This window comes from Magnolia sinica, chromosome 13 (genome assembly GCF_029962835.1).
Source record: "Magnolia sinica isolate HGM2019 chromosome 13, MsV1, whole genome shotgun sequence".
Lineage (NCBI taxonomy): Eukaryota > Viridiplantae > Streptophyta > Magnoliopsida > Magnoliales > Magnoliaceae > Magnolia > Magnolia sinica.
In genome coordinates this window covers 9,536,958-9,559,665 of record NC_080585.1, presented here as the reverse complement: position 1 = coordinate 9,559,665, position 22,708 = coordinate 9,536,958, and the positions used below count along the sequence as shown (strand labels likewise).

Below are 22,708 nucleotides of genomic sequence, written 5' to 3'. Positions count from 1 at the left end.
CGGAAACCTCCATTCCTCCTACAGAAGTGCCTCAAGGTCCCCAATTTGCTCTGTAGGGAAGACCTTTGATGGCTGATTTCCTGCGTGAAATTTCGTTAGTCTCATTTCTTCACGAGCAGATAGGCTTCGATGATTGAAAATCAACTCCAGTTTTTTCACAGTGAAGAGGAGCACTTCACTGGTTGAGCTCCTGCCCACTGGGGAAACCAAGTATGACCTGACTGATGTTCTTTAAAGAGTCCCTAGTAAGGATCCTGTAAGCTTGGCCCATCTCGAAAATCTTCTAACCATTATTTGCCAAAACTGCCTGACTTATACCTGGTAGAGTGCTGGATATCAACGGTTCTCAATAGTTGTGTTTCAGGGTACTCTTGTTTTTTTCTTCAATTTAGATGGATCTAGCCTGGTACCCCTAGTTGCTTGTCAGCTCCTACGATCTGGTCCCATGTATTCTGTCCTCTTATTTCTCACTCAGTTTTCTCAGATGGAGGGTGGATGTGAGAACTAGGCCATCCTAATTTGGCCTTATAAGGAGCTTTCTTCCTCAGGGAACCTGGGCCTCTGCCTGTCTGATGTGGGGTTGCCGTTATGTTAACCATTTTGTGTCAAGATTCATCTCACCATTCCACTTGGCTGACAACTATCTATGGCCTCTGACAATATGTTTCATCTTGTGGGCTTTGGTCCCTAAGTAGGATGTGATACCTTGCTGTTTTGATTGAAGAAGACACCTTGTTATTTGTGGTGGAGAATGTCATCCTAGTCTATCAGGATCAGTCATGGAGAATTCCTCTGATTTTCGAGGAAATTTCTTGCTATATCCCTTCCCTTCTGATTTATCTGTTAATAAATTGGAGGAGCTAGCATCAATGCTGTAGCGTGATTAAATCCTGACTTGATTTGTAACCTGACATGGGTGTGGCCTCTCACCGTCTTCCTTCAGATTGTTTTCATGAAGCTAAATTGCTCCAGTTAGTAGAAAATTGTTCACACAAAAAAGGTGAAGAGGATTAAAAGCATTGAAGTACCCATTCGCCAATCACCTTAGTTAACTACAGCTGAGGATTAGCGTTCGAAGTACAATTACTTGTCACAGTTTTGCTCTAACTCAACTCTGCCCTTGGAAACAACATTCACCCGCTTGAGTGGCAACCCACTTGGGAATGGCACCTTTACTCCCACTGCCAAGTCATGCTCTAGCTTCCGCTTGTTTTTATTTGTCCACCTCATCTCTACTAATTAATCCTTCATCAACTCTTTTTTGTCTCCTCCTGTCTGCTAAAACTCTGCCTGATGAAGATAATAACTGGGATAAATAAAATTCACCCACTTGGGTGGTGATTGTACTTGGAAATGGCGTGCCTATGCCACTTCTGAGTTGTGTTCCAGCTTGCACTTGTTTTTATTTCTCCACCTCATTGCTACTAATTATTCCTTCTTTCCACTCTCTCTACCCTACTTTTGGCTTCTTGTCTTTGCCTGATGAAGACAGTAGCTGGGATTATTAGGGTCTTAGTGTTTCCTACCATTACAGGATAGATGTGATTTGTCTGACAATCAGAAGCTCTTGTTTCTGTACAACACAAAGTTGGAAGATACTTGGGGTTTCAGCCTTACCTCCATCTTTGGCCAACTGCCTAAGCTGCTACCCTTTAGCGGACGGGCAATATTTTCTATATCGGTATCGATGGATGTATTGCACCCTTGGGATACAGAAACATATTACGTATCGCATGGGAGATATTGGATGTATCACGTATCATGCAATGTTCGCCATTTTTGGGAAACATTAGGAAATTGGTGGAAAATTTCAATGAAACTTCAGGGATGTTCTAAAAGACATCAATACAGAAAAAACAGGCCATAAACGCCCTGTAACGGTCCATAACAGCCCTATAACGAACCCATAACGGTCCTGTAACAGTTTTAATAATAATAATAATAATAATAATAATAATAATAATAATTATCATTATTATTATTATTTTTCAGAAAATAAAAAAGGGCCATAACGGCCAATACGGGGGTCGTAACGGCTGTTACTGCCCGTATCATAACGGTAACGGTGGTGGCTGTTATGACCACCGTTACCGTTTTGGAACATCTTGGCGAGACATTGCCGGGTTCTCCTACCCATTCGATCAAGTATACAGAGCTCCCTCCAAAGGATGATCCCCCATATCATTACGCTGCACCCAACTGGAGAAATCTCTCATGCTAGAAGTAATCTTACCACTCTTCAGCCTTTTGAAAGAAAAGCGGGTGATGTTGAAGTCCCCCCCACTCACCATGGCTGCGGCCATTAAATATCGAGCTGAGTCTAGTGACCTGTCAAAAATAAAAAAATAAAAAATCGAGGCAAGTAAAGACTCAAATGAGTTTTCAAGTCAACACTACCCAGTAGACACCGAATCAATTCAAGTTTTGTAAGTTTTTAAACTATGGTTGTAGTGGAATTGGAAAGTATCCAAACGATGCAAAAAATCAACCTAGACAAAGTTGCATAATGCCCATTGGCTTATGCTGTCATGATATTCTTAGAGCCAGCAAGCCCTCAAACCACCATGAGCCAAGTATCAAACACTAATTATGAGAAAATATTCCAAGCTTGAGTATATGCATGTTGTGCACTTAACAACATATGCATGAAGACATGGATGTGCATTTGGGCGCATGCTTTATGCATCAGTACCCCTTGGCTTTTTGTACTTGTCATAACTCTTAACACAATTTGTGACATGTTTGCATTTTGAGCTGGCTGGCTTTTGTACTTCTTCTTCTTCTTCTTCTTCTTATTCTATGTAGTCATGTTGTTCAAGAGCAGGAAAGGAAATGGCAAGATGAGTGCCTCAGGTGGTAATGGTTTGGCTGGAGGGGGCGGTGGAAGAATTGCTGTCGACACTTACGGCAGGCATGATGATATAGAAATCTTGTTTCATGGTTAGTCTGATTGGCTCTTCTTTCCCTGTTGTTGAAATCTACGGGTACTATTGCTTTCTCACAAATTTATGAGTAAGCCTTCTAAGATAAGATAATTGTACGCAGCTCCTATACACTGGATCTCGTTAGTTAGGTTGAGAGTTCATTGATATGTTCTTTGGTTTGGAACTATTTGTAAGCCTTCATTTCTTGGGCTTCGTGTTTGTATTCTAATTTCTTTTCAACATAATTTTAAGTTAACCACAAAAAATTTTTAAACACTCCTAAATCATAATCATCGCAAAAAAGAAAAAAGAAAAAAAGAAGAAGACTGATAACTTGTGTCGTAATTCTGTTTTCCTTAAAATTCCTGTGCAGCAGCAAATAATTTACAGGTTATGTATCTAAAAAAAAGAGAAGAATTTACAGTTTATGTTGTTTCTTGTTTGTACCTTCCACCAGTGGTTTACTGGATTTTTTATGTTGAATTTCTGCAAGATTTAGATTACTTGACATTGTTTGCAGGAGGTAGCAGCTTTGGTTGTCATGAAAACTCTGGTGCTGCGGGGACCTTTTTTGATTCTGTACCTCGAAGTCTTACTGTTAGCAATCACAACATGTCAACGCAGACGGACACACTTCTTTTGGAGTTTCCTAATCAGCCACTTTGGACAAATGTTAATATCAGAAATCATGCTAAAGTTGTAGTCCCTTTGCTCTGGAGTCGTGTACAGGTCAGCAAAAATCTAACCTTCATATGTAATGGTACTGAAAATCTGTCTTTGTTTATTTTGTTGAAGTCTTTTGATCTTCAGGTAAATATGTAATTAATGGAATGTAGGATGACATGCCTAAACTCGAAAGATGCTCCAGTGCTCCCAGTTTTTTGAAATAGCGAATAGTGTGTAGTGTAGCATTTCACCCCTCTAAAGTGTGAGGCTTAAGTTACATAACGTGTAGTGCAAGCTACCTGCTACTTCTAGATTTTTAACTAAGATTGTGCTTGTTTCCGCCAAATATCATGATATTTTTCACCAAATTAGTCATGAATAGTAATGAAATTTAATGACATTTGGTGCAACCAAATACAGCCTAAAATAATAGGAAAAATAGGTAGAGATTAATTAGAAAGGTAAAGAAAGAGTAACATAACTGATTTAATACTATTACTTTGTATTATTTTACTCAAATCATTGAAAAGATTAACTAATTTTTATTAGAAAATGAAAAATATAACAAATCATTGAAAACATTTATTGATTTTAATGTTTGAGTGAAAATAACTTGTAGTCTAAGCTATGTACTGTGTACCATAGTCTATGTAGCATGTAGCATATGCAAAATTAGCATGTAGCGTGCTACATGTGACTAATGCTATTTTCATGAGTTACGGCTAAGCTACACTACGCTACGTAGCGTAAGCTACACGCTACGTAGCAAAACTATTTATAATGCTCTTAGTTGCATTGGGATACTTTCCAATTCATTGATCTAGACTGGTCATTAGGTTTAGAGCACGTTTCATGGGCTACCATGCAAATATCAAGCGGGTCTGACAAATATGAACCATCTGATCGATGGGCTTCAGTAGGAGGTCAAGAAAATTTACACAAAAAATAGATCTAGTCAGCAATTTGATTAATCTCTTTGATAGGGCCTATCATGGATTGCTTATGATTCCAGAGAGTCTTTTTCGTTAGGCAATCGTAACCATTCAATTGATGGCTTCAAAAATGGATGGCTTTGGAAAATAAGGCTAAATTAAAGATGGATTGGATTGTCTGATCAGTATGATTTTTATAAGATAACCTACAAAATGTGTCCTGGACTTATTTTATCGGGCTTCACAGTATATAGTCCATTGTTCAAAAACTCACTTTAACTTGGAAATCATTCATTTGCCTTGGTGAATCGACGTGGCCAAGTTAATGTAGAAAATGGGTGAGATAACTGAATCTGTGGAAAATGGTTTACATGTGCTTGGAAATTATTCGTTTGCTTTCTTATTGTTAGGGCGTGTTTGGACTAAGGGTAAAGGAAGGAAAACTAAGGAAAACAAATGATTTTCTTTTGATTTGATATTACCTTTGTTGGAGAAACATAAAAAGATAAGGAAATCAGTTTCGTTTCCTCAAGGGGGTAAATTTTTTTTCTCAAAAAGTCAATTGGTGAAAAAAGAGATTTCGCTTTGATGTGGCATTTTAAATGGTAAAATTAGTGGGAAAAGATGTTTTCCTTTGAAAATTGCAACATATCCCTTGAGCTGATGTCAGTTTACCAGATGCTTATGTCACACTTTTGCTTTCCCTTTGCTTCCCCTGGTTTTCCCCCAATTCAAACACACCCTTATAGACTTGAGAGAAGTTCTTGCGATGCTTCATGTCATTTGTGGTGGAGGGCCTCGCTCAATGTCATTAGGCAGGTGTGCACTACCTTGGATACTGGATGTGCTTGGAGTATATTTGGCTTTATTCCACCATAAATCTGCGGATTGGCTAGCATTATGTAGTTAATTCTTGTATGGAAGTTGCTTTCCTAAATGATTGCTTGTGTGAAATGTGTAGTCCCAACAATGTAAACCTGTCTAGTCTTTTTTTTTTTGTCTGGGTTCTCCAATTGAGTTTCTGGTCAACTAGGACAATGAACTTTGTTTTGTGGGTATTTGTAGTGTCAAATCCTTTCTTTAATTTCAAAGAGATAACTGAAGTTTATTAAAAAATCCACAAAAGTGTCAAATCCAATTTGTGTACAGGCTACAAAGTCCCACACTTGCCAAGCCCCAATAGATAGGATACATGGTTTGGCAATATGCTCAACCAATTTTAAGAAATGCATTTTCTTTTGCCTTTCAAAAAAACAAATGCATTTTCTTTTTAAATAACTGCCAATCCCAAATGGTTGGGATGAGGCTATGATGATATGATGACGACGATATCCTTTTGTACAATTACAGGGTTTTAATAGGTTATACAAATCCATTGTTATATTTTCACATCAAATCCTTTTCTTATGAAGGTTAGAATTGTAGAACTCAAAGCCAATAATAAATGTATATTTGGGAATTGGAAATTTGGAATGAAGAACCCCAAAACAATGGAATATCGGAAGCAGGCTTCTATGGGCAAGGCTAAATTGCTCGATTAGAAGATCGTGACTGGGCTAATGTTACTGTTAAAATGGATGTGGGTTCAATGCACTCTTGTAATCTGCTGGGTGTATCCTTTCATGGAAGGGTACTTTATGCCCATTCATTCTTGGTCGGGAGTCCAAATGTGCAATATGCTCTCTCTATCACTATGCAACATTCATCCAATTATTCATATGGTGGTGTAACTAATCAGTTTCTTGTTTCTGTTCTTTACTGGACATGTATGCAGGTTCAAGGACAGCTTAGTCTACTATGTGGCGGAGTATTGAGCTTTGGCCTAACACATTATCCCTTTTCAGAGTTTGAGCTTATGGCTGAGGAGCTTCTCATGAGTGATTCAGTAATCAAGGTAAGTTTCTGCATTGTTTATTGATCTGCTTTCATGTGTGATTGACTGACGTGAGAACCCTTATAAATCCTGTAAAACTCCACCCTGCGACCACCAGAACGTGTTGACAACTATTATACCTGTCCTTCCTGTCTTCAAACATATCCACGTTTCCAAATATAATACATATACTTCCCAGGGGGAGGTTTAAGGGTCTGTTAGCATGTGTCATACATGTGTGCAGATAGTATCATCTGGATATGACTATGATATGATGATTACAGTTGTGATGAAACTTGCTACATTGTGTTTGGCACCTACAATATCTATCGGCATAACCTTGTGTGGATAGTGCATGATGCTTAATAGTGAATAATTTTTGACGTCACCACTTATAAGCGGCTGGTGCAATTTTTCTGTTCTGCTCCATTATAGTTGAATCAATGATTTAATGGTTTTGATAGTTTTGTAACCATGAGGTTTTAGTTTCTGGATTCTCAGGCTTGCTAGGTTGCTGGGCTCTCAGGTTTCTGGGTTCTAAGGCTTGTTGGGTTGCTCGGTTCTAAGAGTTCCAATTTACAAGTTTTGGTTCGGATCTTGTTGCAATTAGTCATCCCGAGTCAGGTGGGGTGCCTATAGTGAGTAAATAATGCGTTAGGAGAAATGTGGTGGGTGGGTGAATAGTCTTTTCTAAAAGTGTTCCTTGAAGTATGGAGGGGATCTTGGATTAGATTTTGGGAGGGGTCATAGGCTTGTAAATGGGCAGTTTTGCCAGGATTTCTCCATGCTTTACAAATTACAATATACTTCGTTGAGGGAAGCCTTGATCTCTTAGTTCTGTAAGAAGACGGTATGCTTGGTTTAGGAACCTTGCCTTTACAGAAATCGAATATAAATGTGCGAGGCCGCGAGCTATAGCTCAAGTTTGCTCTAAATACAATATTATTGCAGTGTTGAAATGAGAAGATTGCATTAGGACTTTAAAGGCTGTGCACTTGAGGTTTTATCTATTAAAAAACCACAATATCAATGAGCGTCATTGGACCAGGGCTTAATGGTGGCATGCCGGTCGACCAATCTAGGGATCAGGTGCCATGTTGGATGGATACTTCTTCGTTGTTTTTTTCCTCCCTGCCATAATCTTGTTTTACAAATTGTGAGTACTAAATGAGCTTTAGGGCCCGTTTGGTGGGTGCATAGTCATATTCACATGAGAATTAGTGCCGTCAACAGAGGCTATTTTGCATCTGGTGCACAAACGGACTATATAAATAGCAATGCTATCTAAATATCACTATTTTCACAGCATTTTCTCTCTTGTTAATTGCTGGATTACTGGCATAGTTGGGTTCCAAGAAAAAACTTGGAATATTGCTGTTTTGATAAGAGAAAAATAGGGCATTTCTTCCGTAACATTCATAGAATAAGCTTCTTCCACATTATTGTGTGCAAGGGCCAACCTTGATGTAGGGACCACATCAATCTGTCCGAAAGGTGCAGCCTTTCAACTTCACCCTAAATACTGGAATCCAGTCCAATCCAATGCAGAAACTGGTCACACCAAAAGTGAATTCCACAGGCGATTTTTGGGATGGGGACGCTCACAATTAAAACCTTCAAGATTGTGTGGGGCCCACCGTGTTTTGTGTTCCATCTTTTTTCATTTAGAATAAGGAAAGCTTTGGGATGAAAGGATACCCCAAAATCAGGCCACTCCAAACCTTAGGTGGGCCACACTGATTTTAGAGGTTTTAGGCATAATTTTACATGAAGTGGCCCGTTTGAGTTTTTGGATCTAAGGAGAAAATGTGGTGGTGCATATTATGGATGGTTTGGATGTTATGCGTACATCATGGTGTGGGCCCCACTCCCCATGTTGTGGAATAAGCTTGTTATACAAATGTTGCAGAGGAACAGACATGGAGGAAAGAAAAAAAAAAGAGAAGATGGAAAGAAAGATTTGTTTTGCTCTCTCATCTCGTATTCCAATGTGTTTTGCCAACATTGGGCCCACATGACTTATTTAATGAACGGAACCATCCATGTTATATATGGAAAGAAAGCTGGTGTGTTGCCTCTTTCTCATGTTTCATATGCCAGTGTTTGTCCCGTGTGTTGTTGACAGTGGGCCCACATGGTGACTTTTTGACGCTGATCGGAACCGTCCATTTTGTGTATGGCATGAAGTTGGCTGCCCAAAATCAGGCCAATCCAACCATCAGGTGAGACAACATATGAATTTGGAGGTTTTTGGGTGGTTTTTCTTTGTTTTCTATTGCGTGGTCTACCTAATGACTGGATAAGCCTGCTTTTTGTGGCATCCTTGTGGTGTGCTGGCTTAATGTGCGGGTTGGATGGCACACATACAACATGGTGGGCCCTATTCCCGTTTCTGTTCCTTTTCGTTGGAGAGGCCCTGTCAAGAATGCTTCATCAAGGTCAATACGCTGGCATCCTGAAAGGAATCGACATGAAAGGTCTCCCCTCCCCAATATCCCACATCCAGTTTGCTGACGACACCTTGGTCTTTTGCGAAGCTTCTCAAGAATATGTCGTTAACCTGCGGACGACCCTCCGATGTTTTGAAGCAGCATCTGGTCAATCGATTAATTTGTCTAAATCCAAACTGATCGGGGTAAACATGGACTTAGCTGAAACCGAGCGTTGGGCCTTATCCCTCCACTGTGCAGCGACCTCCCTTCCCAGTTCCTTCGTCGGCCTGCCCCTATGCATAGGAAAGCCTCCCATGGCAGCATGGGACAAAGTTCTTAACAGGATGGGTTCGTATATGGCCAAATGGCAATGTAGGTTTCTCTCTCTGGGTGGTCGGCTCACGCTGATCAAGGCCTCCCCATCCAATCTCCCCCTCTATTTCATGTCCATTTACCGCTGTCCCAACTCGGTAATCAAATCCACTGATAAGTTAAGTAGGGACTTTCTCTGGCACGGTAAGTTGGACAGACCTAAATTCCATCTCATGAATTGGAAGTCTGTACGTCTCCAGCTTCAATTCGGTGGAGCAGGGGTAAAGAATTTGAAGCCAATGAATCAGGCCTTGCTTGGGAAATGGTTTTGGAGATTAGGGGTGGACGACACGAGTCTTTGGAATCAGGTTATCAAGTGTAAGTATGGAAAATCGGGGTGTGGTTGGTGGTCTAAAGACTCCTCTGGGTATCGCACGTCAGCCCTGTGGAAAGGGATCCCATCCATGAAGGAAAAGGTCCTTGCCGCAATCAGTTTTGAGCTTGGCAAAGGTGACAGAATCCGTTTCTGGGAAGACAGATGGTTGAACGAAGCCCCCCTCAAAGAAAAGTTCCCAAGCATTTTCCGCCTGGCCCCGAATAAAGCAGCGCAAGTTACTGACTGCTATTCTGTGGACAACGGTCAAGTTGTGTGGCAAGTGTAATGTCGGCGAAATCTCCAAGATTGGGAATACCAGGAGTTCGTTGATCTCTTAGCCTGTATTTATAAAGTGGTGCCTTCCCCCTCAACAAAAGATGCCCTCCTCTGGAACCTAGATAAATCAAAGGCTTTCTCGGTCAAGTCCTTCTATAGGGAGTTGGAGAGGTCGTCCAGCGTGCATCTGCCCCTTTTCACGTTCATATGGAAGTACACGGTCCCCCCAAAAATTAGTGCCTTTGGATGGTTGGCAGGTAATAAAAAGATTCTGATGGTGGATAATTTGAGGAAAAAAGGAATGATCCTGACGAACATATGTTTGTGCTACATGAGGAACGAGGAATCAATTAATCACCTCTTGATCCACTGCCCGTTCACTCTCCCCATCTGGGCTGAGTTTTGCTCCCGCTTCACCGTTAGTTGGTGTTTTCCGAATTCGGTCGATCTTCTTCTTCAGGCTTGGCATGGAGTTCGGATCGATAAGCGTAGAACTAGATTGTGGCGTATGGTGACTCGATGTTTGGTGGTCTGTCTAGGAAGAGAGGAACAACAGATGTTTTCGAGATTCTGCTTCCCTTCCCCCCATTGTCGCCTCAAAGGCTAAACGCTGTATTATAGAATGGGTGGCCCAGTCGAAAGTGTTAGAGTGCTATGGCCTTAATTTTCTAGGTGTCTAGCCCGGGCTGCCTCCTTGGCAGCCCCTCTAGCACTCTTTTGTATTTTCCTTTCTGTTTTAATATATTCGTTACCTTTCAAAAAAAAAAAAGTTGATGAGTATACAACATGGTGGGCCCTAGAGGAGCAAACCTCTTTGGGCAAAAGATACATTTGGCTATATCGTGACACCACATGGTCAAGTATTGCATCTTGCCCAAATGGCCCACCACTAGTAATGTCTTGGATATGTAGGGTCCATAGTTCTACTATCTGGCCCACAATGCAACTTAATTTAACTCATTTATATTTTTAAAAATGAATTAAAATTTTACATATTTTATCATTAATGTATGACATGCCAATTTGTGTCATCTAGACACCATATAGCGCTATCTGCCTAAGTTTATATTGATAGTGCTATTTCTAGACACCAGATATTCATGGTCATCTCGAGAGTAATCTTCGCAAAATAACCATGTCTGGATGACTCTATCCACACAACATTGTGACATGTACCCAACAGGCCCTTAGTTAAACAAAGCGTGCTTATTCTCATAGTTATTTATTGATCATATCAAACTCTTTCGTGATAGAGTGGAATGACGTAATAGGATTCATGTAGCTGACCCTAATTAGATAGGATTGGTGATTACAATATCAAATCGGCTGATACTATTGGTATTGCAAGGGTCTGATATGAAACTCGGGGGGTAATTAGAAAATTCCCCTGTATTGATCAATATATCTTTGACATCACGTGGTTATTGTGGTATCAATGGTACATCACAAAATATCTTCCAGTACCTTCTAAGAGCTCCTTGTGTCGTCTATGCATGCAATAAGTATCGATGATACAAGGGCAAGGGTCCTTCTCTTGTAAAATATGGAAAAATAAATAATCAATGAAACCCAAATTTCTCCCAATTTTTTGTGGAAATCTATTTGGAGTGTGTTTTGGCAACTCCTTTTGAATTGTTCTAGAAGAAATTGAGTTTTTGGCCGAAATTGTGATCAAAGAGCAGTAACGCGTCAGAATCCTTTTGATAAGAGTTTTTGCCTAATCCTTTTGTTTAGAATCAGTAGAAACAAACAATTAACCCATGATTATGCATGTTTTGCATACAAAATAATGAATTTTATGCTCTGATTTTTCGAAATTGGAGAAAACTGAAGGATTTAGGGAAAATTAAAAAATCTTCCGTTTTCACTCTTCTTCTTCTTCTTCTTCTTCTTTTGAAAGATAACAATCACTTTATTAAGAAGCTCGTGAAGCATGAGCAAAGAATACAACACCAAGAACCAAAAATCATGCCAAAGAAGCGGCCAATGCAACCTTTACATGCATAGCCCAATCCTCTAAAAGGGCTTGAACCATATGAGGTTACTTGTAGGCCTATCTATGGAATGGCGACACTTTCTTGAATTTTTGAAAAATTATTTCTAATAAAAAATAGTGAAGAGTAATTAACTATTAATATTATTATTTAAAGCATCCTAATAAACAAAATATGCTGATTTATGTGTCTATGTTGGCTGATCTACATATCAGCTACTCTTTTTGTTTTGTTTTGTTTTGTTTTTCTAAAAATAAAATAAAATTTTATAAATTTTTTTTTTTTTTTTTCTGATTCTAAAAAAATTATATTTTACAAAAAATTAAATATTATTTGAAAATTAGTTTTCACAAAATGCACTATAATATAGAGTTGTGTAACTAATAAATTGTATTCTTTGGTTTGGTACTTGTATTATATGATTTATGAATTATATGAATTCTTTTTCAATGTAGTCACGTTACTTCCGTTAGATAGTGCATAGTTTAGGACTTTATACAAAGGGAACTTATTATCCATTGTTGTTTTTTGTAATCTTATGAGATGTGTGTAATCACATGTCTTTTAACATTTGTCAAAGCTTCATTGAAAAAAATTATCATTTTTCCCAATGTTTCCCTCACAGTGCGAATTTGTGATACACTCCCTGATACTTTGATATTTCCCGATGTTTCCCAATATGTTTTTGTATCCTAAGGGTGAGATACATTCATCAATACAGATATGGAGAACTCTTGTTCAGATAAGTGGTGATGATGATGATTGTACTTTTTAAGGGTTGTTTTCTCCCAATTAGTTGTCTAATTTGCATTAGTCAGGGTGCAAGAATTAATCATGTGAGGGTACTTTATGTTTTCCATCATCATCATCATCGCCATCGTCATCATCGTCATAGCCTTGTCCCAATCGATGTTATGAATCCTATGATGCTAGTCATATTCAAAACATATTTGATCCTAATCAGATCTCATCCTTAGGATTTTCATTAACATGAGCATGTTCTGGGTTACAATTGAATAGTGAGCAACAATAATGCCTATGGGAGTTTAGTGGAATTGATGCAGGACAATTAACCAGTTGCTCTAAAAGCTTGAATTGTTAGAGCATGGCGAATCAATCCATTTATCTCATAGCCCAGGCTCCACATCTCATGGGTTATGACTTTGGCCGAAACCCCCTCGTGGGCCCCAAATCACATGGGTACCGCCTCACATGGGCCACTCACTCCGAGTGTACCCTTGCATCCCATAGGCAACCCCACTCGAGCCCGGTGTGAAAATGCCCCTGCATTAATCACCCCCGGTGAGGAGTCTCGAACATGAGACCTCCTGCCCTGATACCAATTTGATGTAGGACAATTAACCACTTGCTCTAAAAGCTCGAACTGTTAGAGCATGGCGAATCAATCTCTTTATCTCATAGCCTAGGCCCCACATCTCATGGGTTAGGACCTCGGCTGAATTCCCCTCGTGGATCCCTAATCATACAGGTACTGCCTCACACGGGTCGCCTACCCCGAGTGTGCCCCTGCGTCCTACAGGGAACCCTGCTCGAGCTCTGTGTGAAAATGTCCCTGCATTAATCACCCTCGGTGAGGAGTCTTGAACACGAGACCTCCCGCTCTGATACCAATTTGGTGCAGGACAATTAACCACTTGCTCTAAAAGCTCAAACTGTTAGAATATAGCGAATCAATCTATTTATCTCATAGCTCAGGCCCCACATCTCATGGGTTAGGACCTCGATCGAACCCCCCTCGTGGGCTCCAAATAACATGGGTATCGCCTCACACGAGCCACTCGCCTCTCACTGGTGGGGCGCACCTCACACGTGCCGCCCACCCCGAGTGTGCCCCTGCATCCTACATGCAACCCCACTTGAGCCCAGTGTGAAAATGTTCCTGCATTAATCACCCCTGGTGAGGAGTCTTGAACACGAGACCTCCCACTCTAATACCAATTTGGTGCGGGACAATTAACCACTTGCTCTAAAAGCTCGAACTGGTGTGAAAATGTCCCTACATTAATCACCCCCAATGAGGAGTCTCGAACACGTGACTTCCCGCTCTGATACCAATTTGATGCAGGATAATTAACCACTTGCTCTAAAAGCTCGAATTGTTAGAGCATGACGAATTAATCTCTTTATCTCATAGCTCAGGCCCCACATCTCATGGGATAGGACCTCGATCGAACCCCCCTCGTGGGCCCCAAATAACATGGGTACCGCCTCACACGAGCCACCCGCCTCTCACAGGTGGGGCCCACCTCACACGTGCCGCCCACCCTGAGTGTGCCCCTGCATCCCACGGGCAACCCCACTCAAGCTCGATGTGAAAATGCCCTTGCATTAGGAATGGCGGAACATGATTTATGTAGTTGACCCCAATTAGTTGGGGTATGGATTAGGTGATTATACCTTCATAGAAATCTTAGAGATAGACGATGTCAAAGGATTTATTTGGCTTCGTAAGTGACTTCATAAATCTAGCCTATCCTTGTGTTATAGATAATTGGCAGGTCACATTTGCCTAGATTTTCTAACTTTTCTTCGCATACTTAGCTTAATACATGGTGACTGTTCGAAATATTCCTTTAATAAATAATTGCAATTTGTAGGATTGCATGCCAGTTAACACATGAAATTACTGCAAAATAATGCACAAAATATTGATTGAAGTTCTTTTAAAAACATTTCCCTAGATTTTCCAGTTTTCCTCTTATATTTGGTGGTCTATCATCTACATTGTGCTCCCAATTGATGCTGTTAGTTTTCATTTTAATTCATTCCTTTTTTTTTTTTTTCATGTGAAGAATTTTTGGTTTAATTTATTCCTTCATTGTATTAGTGAAACTTTGGGATAAGCTTTTAAGTCATACTATGAAACTTTGGTAGAGAGTGATTGAGTAAATAATAAGGCATAAGATGAGTGTATCAGATACCATTTTGATTTATGGCAGGAAGGTCAACCATTGAGGCATTTTCACTTGGATAGCTGATGGGGAAATATAGGGAGAGGATGAAAGGAAGGATTGATCTCCATATGATCTTTATTGACTTAGGGCTTGTTCGGGAGCTTGTAAATGGAGGTAAATGTGAAATAGAAATGGAGGTAAATGAATTGGGAGTAAATAGCTTACTCAGTTGTGTTTGAATGGGAGTAATTGAAATGCATTTGAAATCCAACTATTATGTTTGGATGGGAATAAATGGGAGGAATTGGAATGCATTGGAATATTTCAACATATTTCCAGGGAACATATATGATATCCCAAATCAGCTTTAATATTTCATAATGATTATAATAAGCCCATTGAAATATATACTTTTGCCAAAAATGAGGAAATTTCAAGCCTTGAGTGGGCCACAAATGTAAGGATCACAAACAAGCAACGTGCCAATGTTTTCTAACCATCCATTTAGATGGCCAACCTTTGGTTGGTTTTGGATCATTTTTCGGGTGTGATTTTAGTGTAGCCAATAATTGAATTGTTTCAAAGTATCATCAGCATGACATGTGTATGGCGGACATGTGCGTAGCGGCACCTTTGTTAACTCGTGCGACTCTCCAAGGTAGCTCAAAAAGGCATTTGACCCCATTTACTTCCAAATCCATTCTCAAACTGAGGATTTCATTTACAGACCCATTTACTCTCATTGCATTTCATTTCCATGCATTTACTCCCATCCAAGCACACCTCGAATGCCATTTACCTCCATTTACTCCCAATTCCCTCCATTTACCTCCATTTACTCCCATCCAAATGGCCCCTTAGCAGGGTGCCTAGAGAGAGATTCTGGTTGGTGTTGGGAAGGATTTGAGCCTCAAGAGGATATATTGACATGATTAAGGATATGCATGTGGGGATAACAAATTTGAGGATGACTAGCGGAGAGATTAGTGACTTTCCAATTATGTTGTCTTAAACCAGGGTTGGCGTTGAGTCCCTTTCTTCTTCTTCTCCTCCTCGTCCTCCTCGTTCTTCGCTTTTGCCTTCTTCTTCTTCTTCTTCTTCTTCTCTTTGTTGCTGGTTCCCAAAGATGCCAACTTGTAGGTGGATATATTGGCGGAGGATGAAGCGTGTCGAAGTGAGATTATGTGTAAGTGAAGAATTTCTGTTTTTCCGTTGTTTCTGCTTTCCAGTTTGTAGCAGCAGCTTGCTGCTCCCTGTTTTTCTCCTTCCATCTATAATTTTGGCTGTCGATCCTTTGTTCTGAATCTTTATCCTTTTTTCGTTTTTAGCAAGTTACTTCCACCTCTAAAAAAAAGTTTCTTCCATTATCCATAAAAAAGCAATATTAGTGGAAATGGGGAGTTAGCTATAATTGCTGATGAAGAAGTACCAAAAATGACCATTTTCAATATCTTGGGTTGATAATTCATGAGTGGAGAGATTGAGAATGATGTTACTTTTAGAATTAGAGCTGGGTGGATGAAGTGGAGATGTGCCTTTGGAGTTTTACATGATCCCTGCCATACAAATCACACTGAAGGGGAGATTTTATAGGATAGTTATATGATCAGCTATGCTCTATGGGGGCAAAATGTGGGTTAATCAAGGCACTACATTTTCATGGGATGAGTGTAGCTGAAATGAGGGCTTTGAGATAGATGATTGGCAAGATGAGGGAGGATAGAATTAGAAATGAATGCATTCAAGTGAACTTTAAGAGTGCCGCTAAGAGGTAATGAAATGAGGGAAAGTAGACTTAAGATGGTTTGGCCGTGTGCAACAGAGACGGAGTACTGCACCAGTTAGGAAGAGTGAGTTAGTTCAAGTTGAACGCTCTGAGAGAGCAAGGGGAAGGCCCAAACGGACATGGTTGAAGCTAGTAAGAAAAGATTTGATGACCTATGGTTTAATAAGGATACTGATAGAATGGAATGGAGTAGGATTCGAGTAGCTATTCCAATATTCACAAAACTCCATTTTAAACTGTCTTTTAAAAAAGAAACATGAATAATTGGTTAGACGTTTAGGACTTCGTATGTATGAGAAAGGCAAAGTGAAAAATACTTATTTTTTTGGGCAAAACAAATTAAACACGTTTGATTCAAATATAGAGATTGGTTGCTACCATCCTATGATGAAATCGAGTAGAAGGTGGAAACATTTAATGGAGAGAGATCCGTTTCTATACCAAGTACTAGAAATAGAAGGATTCGATAAAGTCAAAGAACGCTATTAACCTGCTATTTAATTAGCTATGTACAATATTACTCATGCACATAGAATTTTAACCATTATGCAATACTCACATATGCATATATGTAGCCGTTTTTTTCACTCCAATTTTTTTTTTTTTTCCCTTCTTTTTTCCTTTGAAACTGAATTAGACCTGAACCTTTCATTCTCCAATTTTTTAATGTTTCTGTTTCTTTGACCAAATTTGTGACCGTCTTTTTAAGGCTTGAAACAGAATTGAACACGAACATTTCCCATGCCTCCCCTTTTTTTTGCTGTATGCCAGTTTGCTAACTATGGTTGGGATAAGGCTCTGATGATGATGAAGAATTGATGATGATGATGATGATGATGATTCTACTGGTGGAGAAGTCCGCTGTACGGACAAATGCTATTGCTGTTGCAAGTCCGTTGTACAGACAAATTGTGTTGTTTCATATTCAATCCCGGACATCATCACCTGTACCTGTTGTTTTTAGATTTTTATGTTGCTCTTATTCCTTGTTTTTTTTAAAAAAAAAAAAAAAAAAAACCTGTTGGCCTTGTAATTTCTGCTATGGTTATGATCTCAGGCATCTCAGTACGTTGGAAGTTTAAATGTTTAATATCTCGTTAAAGTTGTTAACTTTGTTAATGACTTAATTTGTTGATTTCTTTGACTGATAGAGAAATCTCTCATACTTTGAGGTGCCATTGCTTCATCTCAACCACTGAATACCATTTATGTCTCATTAATGGTTAACCATATTTATAGTTTATTTGTCTTCTATTTTCTCACCAAACTTACTCATCTTTAGGTGTATGGGGCTTTGCGTATGTCTGTTAAAATGCTCCTGATGTGGAACTCCGAAATGCTTATAGATGGGGGTGGAGATGCAATTGTTGCGACATCCTTGCTTGAGGCTAGCAATTTAGTTGTTCTCAGGGTATTCCTTCCACTGCATGTTATCCTCTCATTTCTCTGGAACTTTGATCAATAATCTCATCATGACATGCTTGGTAAATATTTTTCTTGTCAGGAATCTTCTGTTATACATTCTAACTCAAATTTGGGAGTTCATGGACAAGGCTTGCTGAATTTATCTGGATCTGGAGATCGGATTGAAGCACAACGTCTGATTCTTTCACTATTTTACAGTATCAATGTAAGCTGGAGGCTTGATCGTTAGTTTCTTGGGTGTGGTTGTCTTTGATTAGGACTATGTTTCCATTTATCAAATTGGAAACCTTAGGTTATGCGTTCTTCTTTGATACCTGATTTGTCGCTGGAGGGACACTGCTTGTTTTTGTAATCATATGATGCCATTTCGCTACAATAGTTTTCAAGGCTTGACAAGGTTCTAACTAGCGATAAAGATGATTGCTTTTAGTGAAATTTGTAGTGGCAGATCTAGTTGGTCGCTCCAACCACAAGGGCTTGATTAACAATCTTCAGAATGGATAGGGCAATTCATTTGAATCCAGCGGTGATGCTATGCTGTCATCCATAAAGCGTATCTTTTGCATGTAAGATGAATCCATAAATTTACTAGAGAGGGCCATTATTTCAAGAACGAGTTTGTAACGTGTCCAACACATGACTAGCATGCATGTCCAGGTAAATCGTTGTATAAAATGACTAGCATGACTAGCATGTACGGCCAGGTAAATCGATGTATAAAATTTGTAACCAGCAGAGTCTCATACCAAAGCAGCTGAACCAAGAAAAGAAGCACCTTTGTCTGACCTGGGTTGACACAGAACCTCCTGGAAAGGGCAGGCACCTGCTCGTTACCAACCAAACAGAAAGACTAAGCTGAAAACTTTCCTTTCATTACCACTTCCATATGATATGGCCTTCAACTTAACCAGGGAACAGAACACATTTTTTCCAGACTCTTTTACAATCAAAGGAGACTCCCAAGCTGTTCATCCTTGGATTTCTTCCTTAAGTAGGATACCGTAGTAGCTTGCCTCCTATTACTATAATCAATCTCTAACTAGCACCCTTCTACTTGATATTGATCAATTTATGTACCAAGTTAAATACACAAGGGTATTATCTGTACACCATCGGTCCTCTCTAACCATATTACCATCCTCTGTTTTATCCCTATTCTCATCTTTGAAATCCTTCGTGCCATTTATATCTTCCAGGCTATTGATCCTCCATATTTATGAAAAATACCTTGCCACTGACCTCCCCTCACAGTTATGACATGGAGATATTTGCATATTCTCAATGTATCATGTTGGGCATGGTTCTGAATCTCTGATATTGGTGCTGGAAGTGGAATGTGGCAACTCCAAGTATTTGCTTTCTGTGCTTGGAAAATGAGGAAACCACATTATTTGTTGTGCCATCACTGCATAGATGTGGAATCATTTTTTTCTTAATTTGTTCAGACTTTCCCAGGTACTCATTGACAGAAGGATGGTTGGCAGGTCATTTCCATCTGATGGGAAACATTCCTTAGAAAATGTTGCCATGTTTCATTTTTGGATTTCTGGAAATAGTGGAAATTTTGAAGTAAGCCATCATCAGTTGAAAGCATCGGAAGGCGTGAGAGTTCTAAGAACTGCGCCAGTTAAAAGCGAGTTGGTACAAGTTGAAGGCTTGAAAAGGGCAAGGGGGAGGCCCAAAAGGACATGGACAGAGGTAATAAGAAAAGGCAGGATGACCTGTGGTCTAACTGAAGGTCTGGCCCTGATAGAGTGGACTGGTGGAACAGGATTCATTTGGCTGATGGGATAAGGCTTAGATGATGATGATGATGCTGATGATTAAGGCCAGAGTTGAGAAGTCTTTCTAGAGGAATTTTATTTGTGATTGAAAACCGTTGATTGTACATGGGTAAGGCAAGTGCAAGCCGGATCTGCTATTCTTTGGGTCAGATTTAGCTAAACTTAAATGGATTAGTGCTTGGTAACCTGCTGGCCTGCGGTGTTTTCGAGGGGTGATAAAGGAGAGATCCTTTTGGCTTTTTCGGGTCCTTGTGTCTCGTAGGGATCACATGAGTTGGAGTTGATGGCAATGAGAGAAGCGAAGATTTCTATTATTTATTTATTTTTATTTTTTCCGATGATGTTTTCCAAACACACAACTTTCACAAATTCGATTGTCATAATCATATAAAGGCAAACCAGAAACCAAAGTCAAAATTTCAATCTGGGGGTTGATCCGTGCAGGATTGGTAGTCCTGCACAGACCTTGCACTGCAGACCCCTCGATTCTCTTTCTATATCGTTTTGACAGTAATACTATGAATGACACTGTATCGAACATTTGGACAATGAGAGAAGCAAATATTTTTATTTTTTTATAACCTTGAATGAATCATAATAAGGCTATCAAGTGGGCCTCTTATGCAATAGAGGTTCCTTGGAAAGTAGCCTTTCATATTTCCGAGACTAGATCCTGTCTGGCTAAAAAGAATGATTGTATTCTCTAAGATTCCAAGAGAGGCCAATGGGATTTCCAATTGCTAGAAAATGACTGAAGAAAGGATCACTTAAAATCAGCTCATCTCTGCCTTGTTTTCCGTGTAACCTATGTTGGCTTTTCTTTCCTCAATAAAATTTTCAGCGACTTGAAAAAAGGGCGGTGGATACTGCAGGATACTTGGGGGAAATAACTGTTAACTCAATCTGATTGTATTAGATTCATAATTCATAATTTCTGAAATTCTGAGAAGTTTCTTCCTTGTTGACATATTATATGTGCCTATGCCAATCGATCATTATAGCCTTGTCCCATCTATTTGGTTCTGGCTTTTTGAATACTATTTGTCAATGTATGTGCGTGGTGTGTGCACACTACAAAAATTATAAGTGTTAATCATCTTGTTAAATTTAGCATGTTAGAAAGATCAACCCTGCTTAGTGAAACTAGAAAATATAATGGTTCAAATGCTCATCATAAAACTAAGTATGGATATCATGTTACAAATGGATACGGGTATCCATATCTGTATCTGTATCCTTCATATTTGAGACATGGACAATCATATGGCCATCCCATTTCTGAGTCCATGTTAGTATCTGGATATAGTTTTCATAGTCTATGAGTTCACAGTTTGGGCAAGGCTTTATGACTTATTTCAAGATGACCTGAGCTATGAAGTGGCAGAACTTTTGTATCTATGCAGGGATACAAATCTGGAGGAATACAGAACTCTAAAAGTGCATGTTTGTCATTGTTATTGTGCTTGGATGACCTATGGTATCTGATAACTTTGTTAGTTTTCCATGCGGGTCTTTCTGCAAAACAATATTTTAAAGGGCAGGTCCAGATGGGGGGTCGCCCTGCTTGCTGTTCTTTGGTCTATCTAGGGCGAGAGGAACAACCGCTGCTTTTGTAACAGAAGTGGGTCTGTTGTAGGGGTTATCAGCCGGCTGACTTGTATATCAGGGCTTGGGTGCCCTGAGTGGCTGTTTGTATTTTCCTTTTTTTCTTTTTCATTTTTGTCTCTGCTTTGCTTTCTTTTGTCCGTCTTTTGGCTTTTAAATAAAATGAATCATCTTTAAAAAAATAAAAAAAAATAAAAATAAAATTAAAGGTGTGCTTGTTAGTTTCCGTGGTGTGTCTATCTCTAGAATACTTGCTCTATAAAATTCCATCTGGCCTGAATTTGGGGACACTACTATTTGTCTATTTTCTTGGATTACCAAGTTGTACTCTACCATGTTTATTATTGGATGCTCTGAATTTCAAATACCATTATTTCCTTTTCTGGCATTTGGCACTACTTTTCTGGCAAATCTCATTTGTAATGAAGTGGTTCTTTTTTGCTTCGTATGCAGGTTGGGCCTGGATCTGTTTTGCAGGGCCCCTTGGAAAATGCATCTACCGATGATGTGTAAGTTTGTTGTTGGGTGATCTTTTTTCCAATCATTGACTTCTTCCATGTGTTAAGTGGGCACCACTCTTAATGATATCCATTATAGGACACCAAGGCTTTACTGTGGGCTCCAGGATTGCCCCATGGAATTAGTTCATCCACCTGAAGATTGCAATGTGAATTCTTCCTTGTCTTTCACTCTTCAGGTGTTCCTTCTTGCTTTCAATAAAACTCTGTGGTTACTATTCCACAATTTTGTTTTTCACTTCTTTGTCCAATGCAGTTGTCCTGTTGCCTAAAGCTTTTGCAATTTTGTTTCTTCCGTTCTGCAGATTTGTCGTGTTGAAGACATTGATGTTGCAGGTGACATAAAAGGATCTGTTGTTCATTTCCACAGGGCAAGAACTGTAGTTGTCCAGTCTTCTGGGACAATAAGTGCATCTAGCTTGGGTATAATTTGGACTCGTTGAAATCTTTTAATATGATGTCTGCTTCTGTTCTTGTCTACAGGAATTGTTCTGTTTCATGTTTTTGTCAGGGCTTGGATGATCAAAATTGTTCTTAATGTTTCTTTTATATATAAATCATAGACAACACCCCATACTTTGGGGTGGAAATGAAGAACTTGTGAGTTACAATTGAGAGGACTATATGCAGGATGCAGAGGAGGGGTGGGTAAAGGAAAGGTTCTAAGCAATGGTTTCAGCGGTGGTGGTGGGCATGGTGGTAAAGGTGGAGATGGGTACTACAATGGTAGTTTTATTGAGGGTGGTGTTGCATATGGAAATGCTGATTTGCCTTGCGAGCTTGGTAGTGGCAGTGGGAATGATAGCTTAGGTGGTTCGGCTGCTGGTGGCGGGATTGTAGGTATGCTAGTATATTTGTCTACCAGAATGCGTTTCTTTTTATCATCTTTT

General features: G+C 39.5%; 1 protein-coding gene across 2 annotated transcripts in view; it reads left to right on the top strand.

Annotated features, from left to right (window-relative positions):
• The window catches only part of LOC131222728 (uncharacterized), a 51,404-nt gene that overhangs the window by 2,433 nt on the left and 26,263 nt on the right, over positions 1–22,708 (top strand). Inside the window, exons 2-10 of one of the 2 annotated variants that reach the window (XM_058217893.1) lie at positions 2,825–2,940; positions 3,445–3,653; positions 6,297–6,416; positions 17,769–17,897; positions 17,991–18,116; positions 21,754–21,809; positions 21,898–21,997; positions 22,124–22,241; positions 22,449–22,658. In XM_058217893.1, coding sequence (XP_058073876.1) covers positions 2,825–2,940; positions 3,445–3,653; positions 6,297–6,416; positions 17,769–17,897; positions 17,991–18,116; positions 21,754–21,809; positions 21,898–21,997; positions 22,124–22,241; positions 22,449–22,658 — 1,184 coding nt within the window. Of the gene's footprint in view, positions 1–2,819; positions 2,941–3,444; positions 3,654–6,296; positions 6,417–17,768; positions 17,898–17,990; positions 18,117–21,753; positions 21,810–21,897; positions 21,998–22,123; positions 22,242–22,448; positions 22,659–22,708 lie in introns of both variants that reach the window. The other variant, XM_058217894.1, reaches the window with a different exon arrangement.